The sequence below is a fragment of the Eucalyptus grandis genome, chromosome 5 (assembly GCF_016545825.1).
Source record: "Eucalyptus grandis isolate ANBG69807.140 chromosome 5, ASM1654582v1, whole genome shotgun sequence".
Lineage (NCBI taxonomy): Eukaryota > Viridiplantae > Streptophyta > Magnoliopsida > Myrtales > Myrtaceae > Eucalyptus > Eucalyptus grandis.
Window position 1 is genome coordinate 28,414,148 of NC_052616.1, and position 16,957 is coordinate 28,431,104.

The 16,957-nt window shown below is 38.5% G+C and overlaps 1 protein-coding gene across 1 annotated transcript; it reads left to right on the top strand.

Moving 5' to 3' along the window:
- Window positions 1-154: 154 nt before the first annotated feature.
- Window positions 155-1,102, top strand: LOC120293803. Its single transcript, XM_039313560.1, has 2 exons — window positions 155-410; window positions 597-1,102. The coding sequence occupies exons 1-2, from the start codon at window positions 155-157 to the stop codon at window positions 1,100-1,102; spliced, it is 762 nt and encodes a 253-aa protein (XP_039169494.1).
- Window positions 1,103-16,957: the final 15,855 nt, after the last annotated feature.

Consider the following 16,957-nt stretch of genomic DNA (forward strand, 5'->3'; position numbering starts at 1 on the left):
TTGAAGCTACTTTTTGGTGGGTAGAGGCACCTCTTCCCCCTCTTTAAAACCCCTATAGCGGTGATTGGTACATTCCTCTCTCGAGCCTATGATGGCAGATTTTGGTTAGGGTTTCCTTCGATCTACTTTGCTGTATCATGCTCTGCTGGTTATGATGGAGTCTAGGTTGTATCGGGCCCATGTTGAGGACGAAGAGACTAGCAGTCGTAGCCTCTCCCCTCCTTTACATGGAAAATCGTCTCTGGTTGGTTCATCGATGGGTGAACAAGGACACAGAACTTCGGCCCCTTTTGGCTCGATGGGAAACGATGATATGCTCCCGCCTCGTGCTCCTTCTAGTGTTAGAGCTCAAAGCAGGGGCAAGTCACGTTCTAAACAACCCCAAAACAGAGGAGATGCTAAAAATACAAGTAATTGCACTTGGGTTGCAATAGCAAAAATTGTAACTAAAGGATATGACCTGGAATTTACTCCACCCACCTTTGTTAACAACAAGCCGGTAATAAAGATGACAGATCAGGACTTACAAGCTACAAACCCCAAGCTGCATGAGTGTTTGTTGGGGTATTTCCTTGGCTGACATCTTCCTTTTAAAGTCACTGAGGAAGAGCTTAAAAAAGCATGGGGACCGAATCTATTTGAAGTTATGTCCAATGGACAAGGAACCTTCCTACTACATATCCCGGACAGAGATTTTCGACGAAAGCTTCTTGAAGGTGACCCTATCACTGTCGTGAGAATCCCTCTCATCCTTGAGCAATGGACTCCTGGTCTAGAACTCGGAAAAGACACCCTCTTGACTGTCTTGAGATGGGTGAAACTGAGGAATCTACCTTACTATTTTTGGTCTACCCAATCAATTGGCAAAGTTGCAAGTGCTTTGGGCAAGCCTTTATATGTGGATCAACGCACCGAACAAACGAAAAGTCTGTCCTTTGCTCGTATCTGCGTGGAGATTACAGCTAATAAGCCCTCTTGTGAATCGATTGAATTAGTTCTCAATGGTAAGACTATTGAAGTTGGGGTGGAGTATGAGTGGAAACCAGTTGCTTGCAATGGGTGTGGAATCTTCGGGCATAATTGCTCTCCTCCTGCTACTTGACCTAATGCTACTCGTGCTTCAACTGCTCGACCTTCTACTTCTTCTACTATAGCTTGACCTGCTGATGCTATGGTTACTGTACAAGCCCCTCCCCTAGGTGCTTCTTCTGCTCAACAATTGATGGCAAACCTTGTTTTGCCTGCTCCTGTTATTGCTCCAAGTTCCTCTCTGTTGCCTCATAATCAAGCACAGGAATCCTTGGAAATGCCTATAGCCAAAGCCTCTGAGCCTACCAACACTCTTGCTATTGGAATCTCTAAGTCTAGTGAAGGCAGGGAATTGGTCTCGGCTACTCCCTCTTCTCAAATTCATGCTGATTCCACTCTAGCTAAATCGGATTGGAAGAAAGTTAAGAACAAGAAAAAGAAGCAACCTCCTAAAGATGCAGATTTGTTTGGCTTAGCCTTGCCTAGTGAAGGGGGGGGCAACTTTTGAAGCTAAAGGCCTCTGCTTCTTCGAATCTCCTGTAGTGTTGCCTACCAAGCCCCCCAAAGGATCCTCGCAGACTCCTCCAAAAGTCAATCCAAGGCGCTCCCTAACTGTTAAGAAGATGGGTCTCTTTTCTCCTGCTCTAATTCACCATAGCTCTGAAGATGAAATCTATAGCTCTAGTAGCATGGTTGCTTCAAGCGATGAAGAGTTGCCTTCAGATGGACCCTCGTCTCCAAAAGACCTTGCCCCTCCTTTTGGCGCTATAAGTATTCAGGATCAACTGCTGCTGCTCCGTCCATACCCTCTTGCTCTGCCACCCATGGCTATACCCAAAGTGACGTACACTAGTCGCAAGACCTCCAAGAGGAGTAATCTCCCATCTTTTGTGTAAATATGTTTTTTGGCTTCTGGAACATTAGAGGCATGCTCAATCCTATCAGACGTGCTGAGATCAAAAAGTTTGTTAATTCTAATAAGTTGTGCATGGTGGGCTTTTTTGAGACGAAGGTTCCCAAATCTTTGTTTGAATCCATCTCTTCTACTCTTCTTAGAGGATAGAATTGGACTGTGAACTATGAGTTTGCCCCGCATGGAAGAATATGGGTTGGGTGGAACCCGGATATTGCTAGCTTTGATTTGCTTTCTATTAGTGCTCAAGCTATTCATGGTTGCTTTAAACTTAATGCTTCTACTGTGACTTGTTGTATTTCGGCAGTGTATGGGGAGCACACCTTCGTGCGGTGTAGGCCCCTATGGGAGGACCTCATCCACTTTAATGAGGTATTTCAAGATTCTACTTGGCTTGTTGTGGGAGATTTCAATGCAATTAAAGATCCCTCTGATTGCATTGGAAGCTCTAATAGTTGGAATCCTTATTTTGATGAATTTGGGCATTGTCTAGCTCAAACTGGATTGATGGATATCAGATACGTCGGACTCCGCTATACCTGGTCCACATCCGCTGGGTTTGCTAGAAAATTGAGAAAAATTGATAGGGTGTTAGTCAACACCAAGTGGAACATGGACTTTCCTTCTCGGAAGCCGCTTTTCTGAACCCTGGGATTTCTTATCACACTCCGATGTTCGTCAGGGTTCTCAATCTAGTTCCTAAGAGGAAGCCATTTAAATTTTTTGACTTATGGGCTGATCATCCGAACTTTCTTGCTATTGTCCAACAAGCGTGGAACAACCCGGTGAAAGGTGTTCCCATGTCAAGCTTGTTTCTAAATTGAAGATCTTAAAAGCTTGACTCAAATCACTCAACCAGGAAGCCTTCTTAGATATCTCTATGAGAACTTCAGAAGCTAGGGAGGCTCTTCTCCACACTCAGGTTGGCCTTGAATATGATCCTAACAATGTTTATCTTGCAGAGCTAGAAAAATGCCAAATGCCAATGCTGCACCTTTATTGACTTGCACGGTCAAGAGGAATCCTTCTATAGACAGAAATCAAGAGTGAGATGGCTCAAGGAAAGGGATCGCAATACAAAATTCTTCCACAATTCTATAAAAAAAAAAAAGACACCTTACCAAGTGGATCCTCTCGATCAAGGATTCAACGGGTTCTCTCATTACCGATCCTACTCGGGTGCCGCATGCTTTTGTTTCTTTCTTCTCGGATCTCTTCTCCCCTCATGTGACCTTGTTGAAACCTTCTTTGCAAGACTTGATGCTAGTTATTTGGACCCCCTATCGGATGCCTAGGTATGCTCCTTATCTTTGCCGGTCTCGGACTCTGAGATTAAAGACACTCTTTTCTCGCTTCCAAGAGGCAAAGCCCCGGGTCTTAATGGTTTTACAGCTGAATTTTTTAAGAACAATTGGAAAATTGTAGGCCCTTTGGTGCTGGAGGCAGTCAAAGATTTTTTCTCTTCGGGTCGCCTCCTAAAGGAAGTAAATGCTACAATCTTGGCCCCGATTCCTAAAGTCCCTAATGTCTATGAAGTCATTGACTTCAGACCCATTGCATGTTGTAATACCATTTATAAGGTTATTACAAAAATATTGGCCAACCACATTGCTACTATTTTGAACGATCTGATAAATCCTTCCCAAAATGCTTTTGTTAAAGGAAGGAGGATTAGGGATAACATATTACTCGCACAAGAGTTATTTGCTAGATTTCACCCAGACCCATACCTTCCTAAATGTGCTATTAAAGTTGCTTTTCGTAAGGCTTACAATACAGTTGACTGGGACTTCTTGGAGCTTACTCTCTTAGCTTTCCGTTTTCCAAAGTGGTTAATCCGTTTAATTATGGTTTGCATTCGCACTCCCAAGTTCTCCGTGTCTATCAATGGGGAGTTGCATGGTTTCTTCTCTAGTGGCCATGGCATCCGCTAGGGGGACCCTATGTCTCCTTACCTTTTCACTCTTGTGATGGAATTTTTTTCGGGCATATTGAACTTGAGGACTTCGGTCAAAGAATTCAAGCCTTTTTGGAGATGCAAAGCTGTGAGACTGTCTCACCTTTTCTTTGCCAACGATGTTTTCTTGTTTTGTTGGGCGGATTGGAATTCTGTGGTTGTGCTTAAAAGGAGCTTGGATATCTTCTCCTCCTGGAGTGGTCTTATACCGAACAAAAGTAAGAGCGATATTTTTCTCTCTGGTGGACCGTCTTCACTTCGAAATAATATTCTCTTGGCTTTTGGTTTTCAAGAAGGTAAACTCCCTATTCGCTATCTAGGGGTTCCTATTATTTCTTCTAGGTTAGGGAAGACAGACTGCATTGAATTGATTGACCGTATTACTACAAGAGTCCAATCTTGGGCTCATCGGTTTTTATCTTTCGTGGGAAGACTTCAACTTATAAGGTCAATTCTCCATTCTATACAAGCTTTTTGGGCAAGTGTGTTCACTCTGCCATCTGTTGTTTAATTAATATTGAGCGCATCTTAAGATAATTCCTTTGGAAAGGTACTGCCCTTGGTAGGGGTGAGGCCAAAGTCTCTTGGGAAGACATTTGCTTACCTAAAAATGAGGGTGGCTTGGCTATTAGAAGCCTGAAGGATTGCAATCAAGCCTCCATACTTAAGTACATTTGGATCCTCTTTACTGATAAAGAATCACTTTGGTGTCGTCGAATTCATTATAATTTCTTAAAAAAAGGAAATTTTTAGATTTCTTCCCAACCTACTATATGTTCGTGGGCGTGGAAGAAGATCTTGCAGCTAAGAAGTTTTTTTCGCCAGTCCTTTCGATGGGAAATTGGTAACGGTCTTTTGGTTTCTCTTTGGCATGACAATTGGCTTCCTTGCGGTCCGTTAGACTCGATGGTCCCTACTTCTATTATGGATGACTCTAGCCTACCCAACTATGTAGTTGTTGCAAATCTTTACACTCTAACTAGTTCCATGCTCAAATCTCTCCTGGAGAGTTGGGGTTTCACCCTCCTGGTCTTGTCCAATGCCCGTGATCGATTCTTGTGGTGTTGTGACCCATTTGGTTCATTCTTGGTAGCATTAGCTTGGAACTTCATTAGATCTAAAAAAAGACCGCATTCCTTGGGCTTCTCTCGTTTGGGATAATGCTTTAGCTCGCGGTTCCAATTTCTTTTATGGCTTATTGCTCTACCCAGCCAAATTCAATTGATCACTTGTTCTTTCAATGTCACACCTCGGCTACTCTCGCATATTTTTGGGCTTCTAGGTGTAACTTACCTTGGAGGAAAAGATCGTAGAGCGAAAACCTTACCTGGGCGGTGAAGTTCTTATCGGGTAAGGACTTGTTCCACAGTATGGCGCGATTCTCTTTCGGAGCTCTTTGTTATCTTATTTGAAAAATGAGAAATTGCATCGTCTTCCGTGGTAAAACATTAGTCTTATCGGCTCTAAAAAACCACCTCATTAAGGTTGTGAAGGACAAAGCACTTTCCTTCAAGAATGTGCCTACTTCTCCAAGGAATAGAAGACTTCACAGAGGATGGGGCTTTGACCCCTCAGTGTTTATTCAGTAGCCTTGCTTCTCAAGCTTCTTGGGTTGTGTGACTTTCCCCCAGCCGTCCTGGCTCTCCTGCTCGCCCCGCTTCTTGGTGTGTGTTGAGGTTTGGTAGTAGCTGGTGTTTGACTCTTTTGCTCGCGTTGTGGGCTTTTTTTGCTCCATGTCTGTTGTTGCCCTTGTAATGTTTAGTTCGGCTTCCTTCCACTCTTTCTGTTGTTGTAGTTAGAGTGTAAGTTTTGGCGTCATCTTTTCTGTATAATTGTCCAAAGCTCAATATATATTCTTACTTTTACCAAAAAAAAAAAATCATATATATATATAAGACTGATAGTGAATTGAGAGTTAAAGTATAACAAACAAACAAAAAAAGCTTTGGCCAATTTTCAATAATGGTCTTCAATTTAATTCTTCCATAAAATAGCCCATACTTTCAAATTAATCAGTCAAATAACCAAATTTTATGTTTCCTTTTGATTATGGCCCTCAGACTTCTCTGAACTTTAGAAGCTATCATGAAATCGATAAAAAAAATTATGTCATTTTCAAGAAATGACCGCTTTCGACTTGCAATGCAGTGTAAGACATAAAGCAAAGGAATAAATGTGGAGAAAAATCTTAACATTACAAGACAAAATACCATATACACTATTAATTAGTAATAGACAAATTAAATAGAATTGAGATGCTATGTACATTACATATATCAATACATATATAAAAAAGGATACATATTGTAGATTAATCTATATTAAGATTATTTTTTTTTATACAGTACAACTTGTTACATTCCAATAAATTACAATAAGAATAATAGCTTGTATGGTAGAAAGAAATACATGAATCTTTCTACCATACTATCGGATCTTATAGAATACTATGCTGCTAATTCGAGTCTGCTCATTTCGTTTAAGACGTGAGATGAAAATCCTTTTGATTTCTTTTATTTCTTCAATCATGGACTAAGAAAAGAAGTTAAGTTTGATTCAAATTAATCACTTTGACTGACTATTTTTATGTATATTATAAGTAAAAAAGCAGTAGGAACTAGAATGAAGAGTGCAGTAGCAATAAATGCGAGAATATTTACTTCCATAATCTCATTTTTTATTTATTTGGCAATAACTTAGGATTTAATCCCATAGAGATGATAAATTTTTCGCCTGTAAATTCAATGGGATGAATTACACCTTGATGATATTGAATTGGATCAATATCATGAATAACAATATCTGAGCTAGCAAATCAACTCATCGTTGAGAATTGAATAGTATAACATAGGAAGATCTTTTATCCATACCAAATCCAAAATTGGATTCCTCATCCAACCCCTTTACTTTTCTTTTTTATTTGAATTTATCTTTCTTTTTCATTCTTCATTCTTTTTTTTTTCTATAAACTACCGCCTTCCTTCTACAATCATTTGATGACGTATCATTTGACCTCTCTTACATTTCCATTGGTTACAAACCACCCATGTCAATAGGAGCAACTCATCCATTGATGCAAGAACATCACGGTCTTCCCTACTCGATATTGTCCCTTCTTCAAAACATTGTTCATGTCTTCTTAACATTAAAAATTAATCCAAATCAAACCTTTTCTTAGAGCAGCAAGAGAGATTTTACCGGTCAAGCTCCATGCCTTGGAGCACCACTCTCTAATCTCCTGGAGAGTAGGCCTCCTACCACGGAATCGTACTATCAAAGAAAATATGTATTGCCATTTGCTAGCAGCAGCCTCTCCTCCTCCCACTCAACAAAGGGAATACCATCTGAGTCTATTCATGTGGAGGGCAACTTCACAAACTCTTCTCTATCTCCAGTGGCCCTTGCCCATGCTTTGTTAATCACTAAATGCTCGACAATAAGGGTAAAAACCTAAACGCAAAACCTCTCTCCCTTGGAGGAGCTTTTCCTTATCCCTCTTGGTGATAGGATACCTGTTCTCTTAAACCCCCATAAATCTAAAATTTCTTTGTCCTCTTCCTCATATTCCATTCACCAGTACCCCCACCCAAGTAGATTATGTCTCGATTAGGGACTTTTTCTTGCCTCCTTAGAGCTTTTCGGTGGAAAGAGTCAAAAATTTTCTCACCGAAGACTCCTTTCATTTGGCTTGTCTCTCTTTGTCCTCTTGTGAAGGAAAAAGGTATTTAGCTCTTTCACTCTTCACGTTTTAGGTCTCTAGCTATTATGGTCTTCTTCAGCTTATGCCCTAAATTCGTATCTCTAAACCTAATATGGAAGAGCTCAAACCTTAACCCTTGGAGGTAGTTATCACCCCTTTGACCCCTTCATTCTCCATTTTCTCAAGTGGAGGTGCTTAGTATAACCTCTCGCCCCTATTTTCCCAATACTTTTGGTTTCTTCCTCCAGTGCTATGTTTTGATCCCTGAACATCGGGTCCTAGTTTTCCCTCCTGTTGGGTTACAGTGGAGGAGGAGGACATTACAGAAGCTTGTTTAGCTTCCATCTACAGCAAGCTAGGCAATTCGTGGTCTGAAAGTGACTTAGCAATTATTGATGGAGCGGTTCCTAGGGAAAAATACAAGATGGCTGATTGACTTTATGCGGGCAATTGTTCTCAACCCCTAATATCAATGTCTAGGCATTCCAAAGTACAATGAAGAGAGCTTGGAGAGTTGATTCAGTCAATATTACCCAGGTAGATCAAAAAACCTTTGCCTTTACCTTTAAATCCAAGAATGAGATGAAAAGGGTGAGGGATTCAGGGCCCTAGTCTTTCTTCGGAAACTTAGTGGTGCTCTAACCGTTCATCCTAGATATTCCATTGCAATGCCATGAATATACTCACTGTGACTTTTGGGTCCAAGTGCATTGCAAGAGGTTAAGGAAGTGACTTTTTAGTTGGATGCCAGGAAAGCACCAAGACTAGATGGTTTAAATGGACAATTCTATCAACATCATTGGGAAATCATTCAACACAATGTGCATAATATGGTGAGGTCTTTCTTCAACACAAGTTCTTTCGACCCAAATCTGAACAGAACCACATGATTCTCATCCCCAAAAACCCAAACTCGAAAGGATTGACCAGTTTAGGCCCATCAAATTGTGCAATTTTAGCTATAAAATTATATCCAAGGTCTTGGCGAACCACCTAAAACCTTGGCTCCCTAATTTGATAGCATAGAAGCAAAGCACCTTCGTCAGTAGTAGACATATACAAGACAATATTCTTGTGGTACAATAAGTCCTCCACCAGTTAAGAATCAAGAAGAAGAAAAAGAGATTTCACACCATTCTAAAGCTAGACATGAAGAAATTTTTGGCTTTTAGTCAAATGTTGACATTGGAAAAACTAAATGCTCAATGCTGATAAGAACCAGTTTTGGGTTTTCAATATTTGACCAAATGCTGAAACTATTTTTTTTTTCGAAAACTACTATCATAAATTTTTTAGTTTTTCAATTTTACATCTAATTGTTCCAAAACTACCCCTACTTTCTCTAAAGTCGACAAAGAGTTTAATATTTTTGAACAAAAAAGAAAAATGAAATCCAAAAGCTCTCTAAAAAAAAAAGATTTGCTAAACACTCTTTACACCAAAATAGTTTTGTAAAGAATTTTTTACCAAATGCAATTTGATTTCCTCAAAACCCTTTAGGCCAAAGATATTTGCATTTCCCTAAAACCATTTCCAAAGCTAAACCAAACGCACCCTTAGAGATCTCCTTACTTTCAACAAAGCGATGGTGGGAAAACAAGCCTAGAAAGTCCCACAAGCTCAAAAATACTAAAAGGAAGTTACTCCCCAAACTGCGACTTCTAGCATGCTACTAAGGGTTCTTACTCGTCATGGGGTTTGGCAAAGCTTACTAATGGGTAGAGAAGCCATTTCGAATGAGGTGAAATGGAAAGTGGGTAATGGCAACAAATTAGAATTAGAGAGGATAGATGATTGGAAAGGGTGTACTGGGAGGGCCATATAACCAACAAGATCCCAAAATTGTTGCTGAACTGATAGACTCAACAGAACAACAATGGAAAGAGCAATTATTGAGGAACCTTTTTGATGAGCAAGTCGTTAACGAAATTCTAGCAATTCCACTACTAATCATTTCAATAGAAGATAAGCTAGTTTGGTTAGCAAATCAATCTAGGTGCTACTCCATTAAAAGTGGTTATAATCAACTTCGAAAGATTGAAACCAAAGAAGACAACTAGCAAGCTTCATCCTCCTACCAAACTCTCAATTCTCTGTGGAGCAAAATCTAGAAGCTAAAAACACTTCCTATAATCAAATTATTCATGTGGAGCGTCTACCAAAATGCTCTACCAACCAAGGTCAACTTGTATAAAAGGAAGCTTTTACTTGAGCCTCAATGCCCCTTTGCCAAAAGGAACCTGAAACGGTGGAACATCTTTTCCTTCTCTGTGATAGTACAAAGCATGTTTGGTCTAGTCCAGAATTCAAGTTTCAATTCTCTCACTAACAAGTGACCAAAATCAAGGAGTGGTTGCTGAACTTTGTAGACCTAACCCGGAAGAACCTACCTCTCGAGCTTATCGCAACAACTCTCTAGAATATTTGGATTGCACGGAATTCTTTTTTTCTTCCAACGCCAAAATCCTAGTCCCAGAAGCATAGTAGACTTATCTCTTGCCATGTAATAAAACTATGCGAAGTGGAACAGGAGTAACAAGGATGGGAGAGCATGCATCGGAGGATTTACCTACGAGGTGGAGACCACCACAACCAAGGATGCTAAAGATTAACATCAACGGAGCTTTTGCTTTTGTGTATCGAGATTCTAAAAGGAGATTGATCAAAGGAGCTACACAACCAATCGAAGTGTCCTTTGCCCTCCATTCCAAAACCCTTGCTTACCTCCATGCCCTTTGTCAATTTGCTAGTTGATTTGGACAGAGATATGTGCTAGAAACAGATAGCTCCTCCTTGATAAGTTTCCTACAAGATTCCTCTCTTTGCTCCTGGGACATTGAGCCACTTATCACAGAATGTTTAGGCTTCATGGCCCTTTTTGAAAGTCTTAAGTTGGCTTATTATCCTTGAGATTCAAATAGACTAACGGATTGGGTTGTAAATGATGGGAGAATAGTAACAATTCGAACAATATCGAATCAACACAGCGGAATAAACTAATGTCCCCTCTTGTGTAAACCTAATAGGAATTGATTTAGTAGAGTAAAATAAATATCAAGCACGCAAACACAAGACGATTTTTTACATGGAAAACCACCTTGATGTGAGGAGATCAAAAACCACGAGATCGGAGTCCACCCGAAAATCTTCACTATCAACAAAATTTGGTGAACAATGTTCTTCTCTAGCAAATACTAGAGGTACATAGCAGCAAAGACCTCAAGAACATAATTCTTGGCAATACCCATGAATTTCACAAGAGATCAAAGATAAATCTGACTAAAAACCTGCACAGGTTTTGATCAATCCACGAAAAATCTAATATAGGGAACTTCAAATGAAAATCAAACCATTCAAATTCAATAAAATTGCGCCATGAACATGTTGACAAAATTCCAGCTCAATCGACCACGAATCGACCTCCAATGCCAGCTTTATGTAAATCAAATGTTGCCCCAACCCCATATTTTCTTCTTTCTCTTTTTTTCTTGTTACTATTTTCTTTTACGGCTACCACTTTATATAGATAGCAAGAAACCATATTTCTCCATATAACTTATCATATGAGCTCAAGCCATTTTTGGGCTTGCAACTCATTGGGCTTCCTCCACATAGGAGTAAACCTAGCTAACAAATCTCCCCCTCATGATAATGTGGAGGGATTCACCATCCCTACTATCAATTGGTAATGTTCAAACTTCTCTTTTGGTAAGGTCTTCGTCATCATATCAAAGCCATTATGATCCGTATGAATTTTCTCAAGTTCCAACAACTTTTCATCTAGAACATCCCTTATCCAATGATATCTAACATCAATATGTTCGATCTAGAATGAAAAGATGAATTCTTACCAAGATGAATTGTGTTTTGATTATCACAAAATAGCACTCTTTTGCTTGAACCTAAGTTCTTCTAAGAACTTCTTCATTCATAGCATCTCTTTACTAGCTTCAGTCGCTGCAATAAATTCAGCTTCGGTTGTAGAAAGTGCAACACACTTCTACAATCTTGACTTCCATGACATAGCTCCACCCGCAAAAGAAATCAAATAACCAAAAGTAGATTTAGAAGTATCAATATCTCCTGCCAAGTCAGAATCTATGTATCCAACTAACTCAAGTAACCCGGTCCCGAAATTGAGTTTCAAATTTGAAGTTCCCTAAAGATCATAATCAACTTCAATGCATTCCAATGATCTCTGCCTGGATTTGACAAATAGCGACTAATAACGCCAACTGCATGCGCCAAGTCTAGGCGTGTACATACCATCGCATACATTAAGCTTCATACAGCTGAGGTATATGGAACACTTTCCATATCTTTCTTCTCTTTATCAATCGTAGAACTTTGCTTCATATTTAACTTAAAATGGGCAGCAAGAGGAGTACTAACCACTTTAGCATTGTCCATATAAAATTTCTGAAGGATCTTCTCGATATATTTCTCTTGCGACAAAAACAACTTCTTAGCATCTCTGTCTCGGGTAATTCTAATGCCAAGAATCTACTTCACCAAGCCCAAGTCTTTCATAGTAAAATATTTACTCAACGGTTTCTTCAATAACTCAATTCTTGAAACATTCATGCCAACAATCAGCATATTATCAACATAAAGCAAGAGAATAATAAAGTCATCATCATAAAATTTTTAAACAAGCACACAATTATCCGAGGAAGTCTTCTTGTATCCTTGTTTTGTCATAACTGACGCAAACTTTTTGTACCACTGCCTCAGTGCTTGTTTTAGACCATATAGACTTTTCTTCAATTTACACACATAATCCTCTTTCCCTTTTACTTTAAAACCCTCAGGTTGTTCCATGTATATCTCTTCTTTCAAGTCACCATGTAGAAAGACTGTTTTAACATCCATTTGCTCAATTTCCACACGAATAGAAGACATTTCACTACCGGAGAAAATATATCATCAAAATCAATACCCTTTCTCTGACCTAATCCCTTAACAACCAATCTAACTTTGTACCATGGTTGTGAAATATGTTCATCTTGTTTCAACCTATATACCCACTTATTCTTCAAAGTTCTTTTACCTTTAGGTAACTTCACCAACTCAAAAGTATGATTATCATAAAGTAACTGCATCTCATCTCACATAGCATCAAACCAATTTCTTTTGTACTCATCTTCTATTGCTTCTGCATAGCACTCTGGTTCACCTGCATCAGTCAATAATACATACTCATCTTCAGAATACCTGGTGGAAGGTCGTCAGTCTCTAACGGATCTCCGGACTAGAACATCCAGTGGAACATCTAATTGAGCCTCTAGTTCATGAATATTATTATATGTTTCAACATGTTCAGGAACATGTGCGTTATTTGGAACATTGACTTCCTGCTGCTCTTCATCAACCTGTGTAGAAATATTTACAAGAGGAACTGGATCCAAATCAACCAAATCATCACTAACCTATGGTGTTGAAATCATCTCTACTTTCTCAATAGCCTCTATTATTTGATCTTCCATAAACACAACGTCTCTACTTCTTACAATTTTCTTTTCAACTGAATCATAAAATTTATAGCCGAGCATATCCTGTCCATAACCAATAAATATGCACTGTCGTGTTTTCACATCAAGTTTAGACCTCTCACCTTTAGGAATATACACAAATGCTTTACACCCAAAGACACACAAATAATCATAAGAAACATCTTTGACTATCCAAACTTTATTAGAAACATCAAACTCTAAAGGAATGCATGGTGTAAGATTTAATACATGCACAACTGTACTTAAAGCCTCACCCCAAAAGGATCCAAGTAGCTTTGATTGTGAAAGTAAGCATCTTACCATTTCAACTAGTGTTCTGTTCATTCTCTCAGCTAAGCTATTTAACTGCAGCGTCTTGGGAGGTGTCTTTTGATGTCGAATACATTGTTGTCTACAATATTCATCAAAATGTCCAATATACTCTCCCCCGTTATCAATTCTAATGCATTTCAATTTCTTTCCAATCTGTCTCTCAACTGAAGCCTGAAATTGCTTAAAAGCACCTAACACTTGATCTTTAGTTTTCAAGGTATGAATCCAAATTTTCCTCGAAAAATCATCTATGAAGGTAACAAAATAAAGAGAGCCACCAAGTGATTTTGTTTTCATAGGACCGCAAACATCATAATGCACTAAATCCAGTATACCTGACTTTCTTGAAGGAATGGAGCTTTTAAATGCAACTCTATTATGTTTTCCTGCTAAACAGTGAGCACACTTCTTTAACGTCGAACTTTTCAATCTTGAAAGAAGCTTCTTCTTGGCCAATAATGACAAACCCTTCTCACTAATGTGACTAAGCCTCTTATGCCATAACTCAGCTGCATCTTCGCTGTCTACTGCATTAATTTTGTTTGTGGACAACTTTGCCTGCATAATGTACAACTAGGAACATTTTTCACCTCTAGCCACAATAAGAGAACCTTTGGTGAGTTTCCATTGACCATTACTGAAGGTGCTGCAATATCCCTCATCATCCAACTTACCTGTAGAAATCAAATTCAAGTGAATATTAGGTATATATTTAACTTTATTCAATACTAACCTGGTGCCATTGCTGGTTTCTAGGCACACATCATTGATGCATATAGCTTGAGCTAGCCCATTGTTTCTCATCTTCACAGATCTGAAGTCACTTGACCTATATGATGTAAAGAAATCCTTACGAGATGTAGCATGAACGGATGCACCACTATTAATTACCCAACTGGTCTCATGAGATACAAAATTCACCACATCACCATAAAAAATAATGAGAAAGTCTTCTTTAAATGCAGCGACATGATTGTCATCGCTGTCATTATCATTTTTCTTCTCTTTACCTTTCTCCTTTTGTTTCTCCCTTTTTAATTGGCAACAAAAAACCTCTAAATATGTCTCTTCTAATGACAATAATGGCACTCAACATTAGCAAATTTATTATACTTACCTCTACTTTTGTCTCGACTTTTATCTCTATTTCTCAAATCTCGAGACTCACTTCTTCCCATTTTCTCAAAAACCAAGGCATCATAATGTGAAGAGGACGATCCTTATGTCTTCATTCTCATCTCTTCATTCAAAATACTACTCTTGGCCAAATCCATGGTAATCGTACCATCTAGGGCAGAATTAAACAAAAATGTTCGGAACGTCTACTAAAAGTCCGGCAAAGTACCAAGCAACCGTAGTGCTTGTATCTCATCATTAAACTTGATTCCCATTGCAACAACCTGATTTATAATTCCTTGAAAAGAATTTAAATGATCAGTCAAATGAGTACCATCTTGATGTTTCAGAGCCATCATCTGTTTTATCAAAAATAACTTATTATTCCTAGTCTTTCAAGCATATAACTGTTCGAGCTTATCCATAAACCGCATGCATGTGTTTCCTCAATAATATGGTTCAAAACATTATCATCCACCCACTGCCTAATATAACCACACACTTGATGATAAAATATAGACCATTCAGCATCAGTTTTATTCTCCGGTTTCTCCTCGGTAAATATGGGCAGATAAAAATCTTTCACATGTAAAAAGATCTTACATCTTCCCTTTCTAAATATGATAATTCCAACCATTCAGTGTAACCATTCTACCCGTATTCGTTTCCATTGTTTAACACAAGGCAGAAAAATCAAGCAATAACCGGAAGCTCTGATACCACTCTAATGGGAGAACGGTAACAATTCGAACAATATCAAATCAACGCAGCGGAATAAAATAATCGCCCCTCTTATGTAAACCTAATAGGAATCGATTTAGTAGAGTAAAATAAATATCAAACACGCGAACACAAAACGATTTTTTACGTGGAAAACCTCCTCGATGTGAGGAGATCAAAAACTACGAGACTAGAGTCCACCCGAAAATCTTCACTATCAACAAAATTGGGTGAACAATGTTCTTCTCTAGCAAATACTAGAGGTACATAGTAGCAAAGACCTCAAGAACATAATTCTTGGCAATACACATGAATTTCACAAAAGAACAAGCATAAATCTGACCAAAAACGTAGGTTTTGATCAATCCATGAAAAATATGATGTAGAGAACTTCAAATGAAAATCAAACCATTCAGATTCGAGAAAATTGTGCCATGAACATGCTGACAAAATTTCAGTTCAATCGGACCACAAATCAACCTACTATGCCAGCTTGATGTAAATCAGATGTTGCCCCAACCCCAAATTTGATGCTTTCTCTTTTTCTCTTGTTACTATTTTCTTTTGCGACTACCACTTTATATAGATAGCAAAAAACCTATTTCTCTATATAACTTATCATATGGGCTCAAGCCTTTTTTAGGCTTGCAACTCATTGGGTTTCCTCCACATAGGAGTGAACCCAGCTAACAGTAAAGGCCTCCAAATGTAAGACCCTTCTACATTTTTGGATTTCTTACCCACCACCCACTTTATGGGAGATTATGTGTTTTGATGTCCTTTACTCTAGAGGGCTTGTTTATACATGAAATGATAATCTTCATTTATGATTAAAAAAGATGAAATTATTAAAAGTTTTAGGATTGAATTAGTAAAAGTGACTAACCAAAAAAAAAGAATTAGTAAAAGTGCTATAAGTTCAAAGTTTTTTGGACAATTTTCCCTAATCAATTACCAAAACCAAAATCATGTGGACAAACATTTATTCATAACTAGCCAAAACAAACTATTAGCTTATGATCGATACATTTCAATTTTGCCGATTTAGTCCTAAATTTTTGCATGAAATTTTAATGTAATAGTTCTAGTCAATTTTCATTAGTAATCACTAAGTAGTAGTCCAATCAGCACTTGCCATCCTATGCAGTAGACCGTCACGTCAACAATTTCCAACAAAAATTGGTTGTAGAGATTACATTGGAATTTTCGTAAAAATTGGCAAATTTGAAAAGTTTAGAACTAAATTGACATTTGTTCAATACATTTATAACCAATTGAACAATTTCCCACTAATTAATCAAAGAAATGCAAAGTTACAATCGCTCAATTGAATATTTCCTAGTCCTAGATTATAATCAAACCCATGGTGTTTAGCCTCGGGTAATTGATAAATAAAATAAATCACGGGAGATTACCTCACAACATCCAAACAATCATTTCCTCAGTAAGACAAGCAATCTTGATTGGAGGTATTTTACAGATCAGCAAGTAAACTCACGGTTTGATAAGGCAGAAAAAGGCTCTCGCCCGTCATGGGGTTGGCAGAGAGCCCCATGACGTGATGCAATTTTTCCCTATGTTTGCTGGTCAGTAGGAGATGGGAGTTCCATCAGAATCAGGGAAGATAGGTGGTTACCTATAAGCAGATTAACAAGACCTCCTCAACGAGAAGAGCCCACTTTAGTGGCTGATCTTAT

What these genes read in the sequence shown, in the direction of transcription:
- LOC120293803 (XM_039313560.1), top strand. Translation starts at nt 155, where the DNA reads ATGGAGTCTAGGTTGTATCGGGCCCATGTTGAGGACGAAGAGACTAGC. An exon ending in AGGAGATGCTAAAAATACAA is followed by an intron (nt 411 to 596) that starts GTAATTGCACTT and finishes TTCCTTTTAAAG; the next exon opens with TCACTGAGGAAGAGCTTAAA.